We start from the raw sequence: 10312 nt of genomic DNA, 5'->3' as shown, positions 1-10312 counted from the left end.
TATCTACTGTTGATCAAAATTATTTTGTTAAACAATTTACGTAGTTGCTGCCGTAGAATCTGAAAATAACTATATAGTATAGTGAATAGCCATCATAGCTTTTATTTGTAATCCTTCAGTTTTTCTCACAAAATTGCATTTTTTTTGTCTAAAAATTCGTATCTTGAACGGGATTATGATAACCTCAGACGTATTTTACTGTTATTTGGCGAGTCGATAGTGTTTGATTCTGTGTTATTTTTAACAAATACACATGGCTCACTTCGCTTGAGGGAATTTCGGTTTCAACTTGAATGAGTATTAAGTCGCACCGTCTTTTTTCTAGCCCTTTCACATACTTCGAATTTCTTTTTTCATAGAATAACCACCTACGAGTTTAAAAAAAAATTCATCAAATTTTGAGGGTGGTAATTCGCCTACTAGAAAACGATAAAATTGCAAGACCACCCGAGTCCGATAAAATGAAATAATAATGAATAAAGATGCAAAATTAGAATATTTATTCTGTATTAGGAAACACGATTATTACTGTCATGTAACGATGACAAATCTGTTCAACGCCATATTTGATGGTACCAAGAATGTAACGATATACGTAATATTTGAGTCCCATAAATACTATTTGAGGCGCTGCTAAGTCTTCCATCCGTGAATAACTATTTTAAAATAGTTCGCTCTGACAAAGGGTTAACGCTCGAAACGTCAGCTTTTTAAAGTGATCAACCTGTACTGAAAGTGCGCGGCTTACCTCGTATCAGTGAACACGGTTTTGATTGTATTTACTGGTAGTTTGGAAATTTAAGTATCGAATGCCAAAATTTGGAACCGGAACCGGAATACTCGGAATACCCGGAATTCCCGGAATGACCGAAAAATAATACATTTTAAAAAGATAAAAGTAAATTAAGAAATAAATAAGAATATTGATGATTAAAAATTAATGGTAAATTCCCAACTTAATTAAATAATTTAATACGAAATTTTTCTCTGAGGGTCCCAAAAAGAAAACACCTACCGGCACTGTTCATGGAGATACACGTATTAGAATTAAAAAAAAGTCTGCGTCAGGCCAGTAGCCCATGCAGCCTAAGCGACGAAATATTCGTACTCTCCCTTCCCCCAAGGTGGGATGCTAATCCATCACATGGTTTCTCCCCGTTTTAAATTCGCGTCCACCCATTTACACACCTGTAGGATGTCTAGGGCGCCATGACCATTGGGCCGCCACGCTTTTCCAGCCGGAACCATTGCAGAAGATTAAACAAATGCAATATTTCCAATTGGTTTAATAGTTCAATCGTAAAAAGCTCCGAACTATTATAAATTAATACTCTACCTTAAATAATTATTAACCACACATTGGGAGCTATCAAAGCAACTACCATTAAGACAAGCCGTCTACAGTTAAAATTGAGAGATTGTCAGTTACTCGACACCTATTCGCTTTTATTATAAATACCTTAAACATATGAATATAAACCTTGTTTAGAAGAATCCTGTTGTGTGACTGCTATTTATCATAGCAGTCACACATCAGGAAAACACTGAGACGTCTGATTCCTCAACATTTCTCAAAAGCGAATTAAATGTTGTTAAAGCATTTTATTCAGCTAAGCACGACTGATTTTCTTCATTGAAACATTGTCGGCCTTTCTGATGTTTCTTCTTCTCCCTTAACAAGAAAAAAAGCCAACTTGTGTCTTTTGAACTATTTACTATCTTCATGTAAGAGATAAATACCGATCTAAAATTAATGAAATAAGTAAGAGATAAATACTGAAAACGGAGGTATTAATCCATATACATCCCGAGGGCCGAAGGGCCGAGGGATGTAGATGGATTAATACCGACATTCGAGGTATTTATCTGACTTATTTAATGATATTATTCATGAGGGATCTCTATAGAACGATCCTTTCCTCAAGGGGCCAAACACCGACTAATTAGTACGGTTACACCTTCGTCGGATCAAAGCAGATACGATGAAAGCAACCTGATATGTGCATTTCACGCAGGACTGTGAAAAGTTGTTGCGAGTTCCTCCGTGACAAGCGTTAGACTTTTTTGTACTTTGATATTTTGGCGAGTCCACAAGGGACTTAGCATTGCATTTTCTTTGTTTTTTGTTTACGTGTTCTATTGTTTGATATTTTGTTTTTGTTCTTGTTTCCTAGTTTTTCGGTAAACGTGTACAAATGTTTTTCAACGACTCATTTCTCTGTTTTTGCGCTGTCATTATGGACGGCATGTATAGCGACGAGAAGCTTTTTCTACTCAAAATAGTTTTTCGGAAGAAATATTACAATAAAATTTCAGTATTGTTAATATTCACAATTTCAGTTTGTTAATATTCACCAGGGTTGTAAATTAAAGAAAGGTTGTTGAATAACAAAAGAAATGGTGTGAATCATGAAATAAATAGATAGATAAATTTAGTACAATTTCAGAGCTGAGCAAAGAGTTTCCAGCAATCTGATTGGTCGAGCGGTTCCTTATATGACGCTATATAAACCGCTCCACGCGGTTTATATTAAATGTTAAAATAAAATGTTATGATTTTAGAAATTTCTCTGTTGCTCAAATCTGAAATTATATTAAAATAATTATTCGCCTCAGGTTCGGTGAGTAATTGTTAAATGTTATATAACTAACTACAGGCAGTATATATAGTGTTTCGGGCATCTGGGCCTCATCAGTACTATACGTATGCTATGATGGAGGTAAAGCCATATAGCCACCCCAAATGATTCCACATTTGTGGTACCATCTTGGCCATGCCAGAGTGCTCAAACAAGTAGTGAGCATTATAAATATAAATGTACATATGTGTACAAATTTACCGCCAAGCCTCTTATGCAAATTTATAAAGTATATAAACGATGGTTACGAATATTCTTATCAATAATATCCCCCGATGAGTGAGCAATGACGAAACAGGCTTGTAGGGATGAAAGCGTAGTGTTTGCATTTTTCTACGCTCTACTTTTATATATCGAGTGCTGTTACGCCGCAAATTGTAATAATCGCCGCAAAATGTAATACTGACGCAAAATGTAATAACAATCGCTGCAAAATGTAATACTAGCGAAAAATGTGATAACAGCGCCGCAAAATGTAATAAATCACTTAACGTAAACTGTATCAACCAGTTTCAACGCGAAATGTAATAACTTTTCTAACGCATTATGTAACAACGCAAAATGTAATAACTTCATTCAAGGATCGTCGAAAAACACAAAATGTGATTCAAAGTTTTTAATGCTTTTTTGTTATATCCCAAGAACATTCCGGTCATGAGAAACCGTTGCGTTTTTAATCAAACTAATTAAAGTTCGAACGCGGTGATAAGTCCAGTTTTTACAGCCTCCCTGTGGGTTTCTACCCTTGAAGCACGCAAAAAGTGGATTGACCGAAATTTTCTAAGTTACAGACGGAAAGCAGTCAATGTGTTTAAAAATCTCTGTTTTTACTAAAGTGCCGAAACACACGGCGAAATTGTCAAAGCCTTGTAGGAGTAGGCTTTACATTGCATGCTGGGAAAAGGTCGGCCATCTTGAATAAATTAACCTCGTGCTAGTTTGTGTTTACTCGAAGTCTCCTTTCTTCTTCGCCTGATACTACGAGCTTGACATGTTCATGCTCCAAACGTGAATTGGTTAGACGATAAAATATGACAGATTGTTTCGAAACACTTGAATGTTTGGGCGTGTTAAATTCACATAAAAGTTTTTTGCACACGGAAGCTCGAAAAATCATTTTGTATCAAGTTTCCTGGACATGAATTCGGATTGTCTAACAGCCCTTTGCAAAATAGTGATCTACCTCCAGAATTGACAGTCTATAATAAAATTAATGAACTTGAAAAACTTAAAAAGCGATACCACGAAAGATTTCGTGGGCAGAACGTACTGCTTTTCGATGAGGTTGTCAGAGGGTGTTACGAAAACGAGGACCCTCGAAAACCGTCTCAGACCTAAGACCTAAGACCCGTCTTAGTTTTCGAGATTGCGAAAACTAAGATACCCTAAAACCGAATTCGTCGAAGTATAAAGTCAAATTGTAACCAAAATAGGTTCAATCAGTCAAATTATCTCCTGTCCGATCCTTTCCACCGTGTTTTAGGTCAAATTTAACCGTAAATTTAGGGGTCTTAGTTTCGTAATTTCGAAAACTAAGGCCCGGTTCAAACGTCGAACTTTACATGTGCCGAACCCAATACCTATTTGGGTCGACCCAAATAATTAAGTTCGACAGTTGATTCAGACGTCAAACCTAATGCAGTCGAACCTAAATGCCGACCAACAATATAAAACCATTTACGGTCAGCGGTTACTGATATGAACCCAAGAGGATTCAACATGGCGGAGTTTTCGGAAAATCGCGCGAGAAACAACTCGGAAGAATTTCTCATCGTTAATGCCCGTCCGCGAAGGAAGAGGAAGGCGCCTTAACATGCAAATGGCGGTAAACCACCTAGTTTCTCAGAGGAGGAGAGTTTTGAATGCTTGTTTTCTTGTTTTGTTGTTTATTTCATCGCAACAAAACAACATCACTCCTGTGTCTCGCTCCTGTCGTCGGTTGAGCAGAAACACTGGATGTTGGGAGAATGCTTGAAACAATTATTCGGAGGCAAGATTCAAGAAAACATTTCGGATTTCTCGGTCAACGCTCAGATACATGCATATTAAATGGCATTGGCCCATTTCTTGCAAGAGAAACAGTGACAGAAGATCCAATTTCCCCAGAACTGAGGCTAGCGCTTTCTTTATATGCTACTAAACTGCCTATTTTCCAGCCCCTTACAGTTTCATCGATTCATCGATCTCGAAGACAGAACAGGGCATACACAAGTATTCTTTGCACCTCAAACAAGTATATTTTGTATTCTTTAGGCACGAAGAACAAGATTGTTCCTCTTTCCCCGCCATTTTTTTCCAATGTAATCTTATGCGCATGGCAACTACCTAAAAACTAGTGGGATTGTGGGAAAAAATTACTGATTTAATATATTCATAATGTGTGCATTAAGCTCGGCACATGTGAAGATCGACGTATGAATCGAAGTCGATCTTTTGCCGTTCTGTTCGACAAGCTCAGTCGAATAGAACGGCAGAGTCGACCCTAATATAAGAGCGTCGATCCTAATTGATTCAAACGTCGAACTTTAAAATTACATGTGCCGAATCTAATTATTAGGTTCGGCACATGTAAAGTTCGACGTTTGAACCGGGCCTTAGACCCCTCTTAGTTTGCGTAATTACGAAAACTAAGACCCCCACCAAACCATTCGGTAAAATTTCTACAAAGTCGAATTACGACAGTTCAAAGACTGCACTATAATCCGTAAAACAATCAAAAACTACTAGGGGTGGCGAATGGTAAATGCGAGACTTTGCCGGCGAGACGTACGGCGAGACTAGCGTTTTTCTTTGCGAGTCATTCAAGAGCTATTACATTTTGTGTTATGACATAATGCGTTACTGAAGTTATTACATTTTGCGTTGAAAAGTTATTACATTTTGTGTTATGTGATTTATTACATTTTGCGTCGATGTTATTACGTTTTGCGTTAGTATTACATTTTGCGGCGATGGTTATTACATTTTGCGTCAGTATTACATTTTGCAGCGATCAGTATATTTTGCAGCGATCATTATATTTTGCGGCGATCATTATATTTTGCGGCGATCATTATATTTTGCGTCAGTGTTACATTTTGCGGCGATCATTATATTTTGCGGCGTAACAAGCACTGTTACACGGAAAAATCAAAACGCAGACTTCCTTATAGATATATGTATATATTGCTTATATATTTACAATGACGTTCGTGTTTCTTTATACAGAATAGACAGTATTCTAATCTTATATTTTTGTATCCCATTATATCATGCGGTATCGGCTACTTCCTCACACGTGTATCTCATTATATAAATTTGTTTTTTAATCCAGTGGCCCGCCTTTACCTGATCGTTTCCTCGTGGGCGACCTACCGCCCACAAAAGTTAATACGAATTATTTCAATACATTATTGGTTATTCTTAAGATATTAATAAGCAAATTCGAAATAAGTGAAACGATTAAAAGTCAGAGCTGCTTGATACTCCTTGAAATCGAAATTCTGTCTAGCAATGTGAACTATGTGTATTTGCTAAAAATAACGCGAAATTATGTGTGGGAGTCAAACAATATGGACTCGCCAAATAAAGATCAAATACGCTTGAGGTTATCACGTTGGGGCCGAAGCTATAAGAAACAACGTACAATTTTCAGAGAAAAAAACTGAAAAACAAGTAATGATGGTTTTAAACTGTAGTATATGGTTATTTTCAGATTCTACGGCAGCAGCGACGTAAATTGTTTAATACAGAATAGACAACATTCTGATACTGTATTTTTGTCTAATACGCACCCTTATTTTTAACCTAATTTATCAGAAAAAAAAAAGTTTTTCACGGCAAAAAAGACAAGTTAAATATTCGTACAATTATTTATTAAGACAACAAGAATAAGAAATTTACTATATCGTTAACATCAATATCTTTTGCTACTTAGTTATTTATGACATTATTGAAATCAAACTTTAGGACTTCAAGCGAGGCCTAGCTAATTTGACGATCCCATGGCCCGGTAAATATTACAAGTAAGTAACAATATGTCCGAAGAGTATTGAAGATTTTGTGTCATACTGATCGTCGTATTTTTAGAATTTTTAAAAGAACGCGATGCAATTTTCTGGCCGTAAAGTCAAGTAAACAACAATATAACCACGGTGAATTCCACGTGCACTTTGTACACGTAAGAAATTCGCGTGTTTTTCGCTTATTACAGCAAATCAAGAACTGCTTCAAATAAAGCTCTTGTCCTGAAATATTTCTTCTCTCTTTCTTCTTGCTTCTCACTGAAAAGTCCATTTAACACGAGATCTCTTGAAACGCGGCAAAATTTGCACACTTGCGAAAATATTTAGCGATTTTTGTCTTTCCTCTTGATTTTTGAGTAAAAACTTTCTTTGCACCTATAACTTTTCTTGGAAATAAGTTTAATCAAAGCTTTAAATGTGTTCCTTTTCTTGTTGTGTTTTTAACGTATGCAAATTGGAACGTGCGTGAAAAACAATGGAATCCGTGTATTTTACGCACCGCGATTTTTGATGGTTATTTTTGAAGAAAAAAAGTGCGTATTATACACGGGTAGATACGGTATATATTTTTTACTCCAGCGGTCCGTCTTTATTTGATCGTTTCCTCGTAATTGCGACCCACCGCCCACCAAAGTTAATACGAATAATTTGAATGCATTATTGGTTAGTCTAAAGATATTAATAAACAGATTCAAAATAAATGAAACGGTTAAAAGTCATAGCGACGTGATGCTCGTTCAAGTTGAAACCGAAATTCTGTCTAGTAATGTGAACTATATATGTGTATTTGCTAAGAACAACACGAAATCATGTGTGGGAGAATCAAACAATATGGACTCGCCTGATAACCGTGCCGATCAAATACACCCGAGGTTATCACGCTGGGAAAAATACAAACTATAAGAAACAACGTACAATTATCGGAGAAAAAAGTGAAAAACAAGCAATGATGGTTACAAACTGTAGTTATTTTCAGATTCTACGGCAGCAACGACGTAAATTGCTCAACAAAATAATTTTGATCATCAGTAGATAGCCCAAAAAGGAAGAATACGTTTGGTTGGCAAAAACTTCCGTCTTTGGATTTACGTAAGAAGCGTCGCTTCTTAAGGATGAAACTTCACCGACGCTTGATAGTCAGTATTCGTTGGTGAATGAAACTACAGAACAATGGGCAACTATCTAGTCAACTATTCGGGTATCGGTGTGAGCGAAGAGCTCCAGGAGGAAATCGCCAGTTGTGGTAAGTTTTAAGTTCCAATCAAGATTCATGATGGAACGGTCCTTGATTTTTAGTCCTAAGATCGGATGGGTTTTTGCACCTATCCGTGCAAGAAGTATATTAGATCACACTCAAACTAATCAAAATAAACATTCGAGCGACGTGTCTAGTCTCAACGAATGAATACACACAAAGTTACTTTGCTCCACGACTGGAGGAGTTCTTGACCTAAATTTCAGAAACGTACGTTGTTCTCATCTTCAATCATCACCGGCCTTCTAGTTTCAAGGCACCTTGGAGAGGCTATTTATGATTAAAGCAAAACTTCACATTCTTCGTAAATAATGAAACAGATCTTAACGTGTTTGTTTTTGTGTATACAGGCGTTTATGACGCATCTGAGTCAAGCTATGTAACAACAGTCCCTCAAATGGCACCTACGAGTCGAAAGTTTACTCGTGTAAGGGACCAGCTGCCAGACGATCAAGCCTACGAAGGATTGCTAAATCCTTATGTGTTAGTGATAAATAACGTAAACTTTATAAAAGACCCGGTACCAAGGAATGGAGCTGAACACGATCTTGAAAACGTGGAAACGTTTTTTAGGAAAGCTGGTTTCACATCTGTGAGAAAGGATTACGATCTGCCAAAACACAAGATGGTGGATATTCTTGACGAAACTCGAAAAAGAAGTGAATTAGGTAAGTGGCCTCACACCGATTTCTTACCTGCTACCTAGCCTTCGTTTGCTTTTGTCACGCAACATGTTCTCTTCCAGGCAGGGAGAAAGTGTTGCGTGACGAAAGGAAATTAACTGTACGAGGTTAACTGTCCGATGTTTTAATTAAAGCGCATGCCCTCTATCAAAAGTAGGGGACATGATTTCGAATGCAATATGGAGTTAATAAGTGCGAGTAACTTTTTCAAAGAGAAACAAAAGTGCACGAACCCGTAAGGCGAGTGCAATTTGTAGTATTTGAAAATTTTACAAGCGTTTATTTCACCAAATTACACGATAAATCATGTTTTATCTTGTTCATAATAATCACAGAGAGTCAAAACAAATGAAATTTTAACAGCATGCAGGTGCTATTTGTAATTTTAACACCTTGCGTTCGTGTCACATGAAGAATACACTCGCTTTCAGCCAATCAGAAGCGCATAATTTTTCATTCACATTATAACAGCTGTTAGAAATTTAATTCCTATTCAATCACCTTATTGCAGGTAAACATGACGGTCTCATATGCATCATCATGAGTCACGGCGATGAGAAAGGAATCAGGTGCAGCAACGGTGAAACTATTTCAGTTGATGAGATAACCTCCAAATTTCGTGGCAGCAATGAATCGTGTCCACAGCTCGCAGGAAAACCCAAACTATTCTTCATTCAAGCATGCAGAGGCGAAGTTGAGGACAAAGGGTACCCTGTAACCTGTGGGCTAGACGACGACGATGTGTCTGCCGATAGCGCTCATTGTGAGGGAAGGTCTCTAACACTGCCTTCTGATGCAGATTTTTTGATTAGCTCTTCTACTACCCCGGGTTACAAGTCTTACAGAAGGTTCACAATGTCAGCGGCGTGTGCACCACCCAGTGAAAGTCTTGGCTCCTGGTTCATCTCCACATTAATGAGAGTTCTGCGGGAGAATTCACACGCGGACGACCTAATGACAATGCTGACTAAAGTGAATCAAGAAATGATCAGTAAAGCGACAGGAAATGGTAGCAAGCAGATTCCAAGCCATGTCTCCATGCTGACAAGAAAGGTCTTTTTCGCCAGTTTCTTTAACCAAGAACAACAAGTATCTCATTAATATCTCTGTTGTAAATTTCCTTGTTAGTTAAATAAAGATAATTTTCTAGCTGTAAGTGTTGTCTATTCGATGAATACAGGTTAGGTTGTTTCTGCTAATTTCCAAAAACACCACTCTAAATTCTCTATTTCCTCTACGAATTTTTCAGTTACATCCGCATATAGAATTCGAAACTTCGGAGAATTTGAAAGTAAGCGAGGCCAAAAACTGCCATGGTATACGTTAATGGGTGTTTAGAACACAGTACTTTCGATTGAGTCCTGTTTAATCAAAACAGTACTTTAACAGCGAATCAGAACAAAGGAAAGTGGCACAAACAGCCAAAGCAAGCACCAAGTGAAAACAGTTAAAGCGCGGGAAAACGCCGGTAACTAATTCGCGGTTGATTTCAGTTTTGACTGATTTGAATGGCTGGGAGAGTAAATCTAGGGATATATTTGACACGCAAATGAAATTGAAGAGAGCTCGAGATCAGGCCTAATTTGTGACTATTTCTCAAACATTTCTCATGAACTTACGGCACTCTCATTGAAAGTCTCTGGAATGACTTGAATGCTACGTATTCCGACTCCCAAAGGTCTGTATAAGGTATTTAGATCGTTTCACGATGAGCAACCCTAGATTGGCGTC

General features: G+C 37.4%; 1 protein-coding gene across 1 annotated transcript; it reads left to right on the top strand.

The window, feature by feature from the left end:
• Positions 1 to 7493: 7493 nt before the first annotated feature.
• Positions 7494 to 9800, top strand: LOC148732545 (caspase-3-like). The gene is made up of 3 exons (XM_088758346.1): positions 7494 to 7886; positions 8249 to 8566; positions 9093 to 9800. The coding sequence occupies exons 1-3, from the start codon at positions 7814 to 7816 to the stop codon at positions 9680 to 9682; spliced, it is 981 nt and encodes a 326-aa protein (XP_088614472.1). The 5' UTR covers positions 7494 to 7813; the 3' UTR covers positions 9683 to 9800.
• Positions 9801 to 10312: the final 512 nt, after the last annotated feature.

Source organism: Stylophora pistillata, chromosome 4 (assembly GCF_964205215.1).
Source record: "Stylophora pistillata chromosome 4, jaStyPist1.2, whole genome shotgun sequence".
In the NCBI taxonomy this organism is placed as follows: domain Eukaryota; kingdom Metazoa; phylum Cnidaria; class Anthozoa; order Scleractinia; family Pocilloporidae; genus Stylophora; species Stylophora pistillata.
This window is presented reverse-complemented; position numbering and strand designations above follow the sequence as displayed.

What these genes read in the sequence shown, in the direction of transcription:
- LOC148732545 (XM_088758346.1), top strand. Translation starts at nt 7,814, where the DNA reads ATGGGCAACTATCTAGTCAACTATTCGGGTATCGGTGTGAGCGAAGAG. An exon ending in GGAGGAAATCGCCAGTTGTG is followed by an intron (nt 7,887 to 8,248) that starts GTAAGTTTTAAG and finishes TTGTGTATACAG; the next exon opens with GCGTTTATGACGCATCTGAG. An exon ending in TCGAAAAAGAAGTGAATTAG is followed by an intron (nt 8,567 to 9,092) that starts GTAAGTGGCCTC and finishes ACCTTATTGCAG; the next exon opens with GTAAACATGACGGTCTCATA.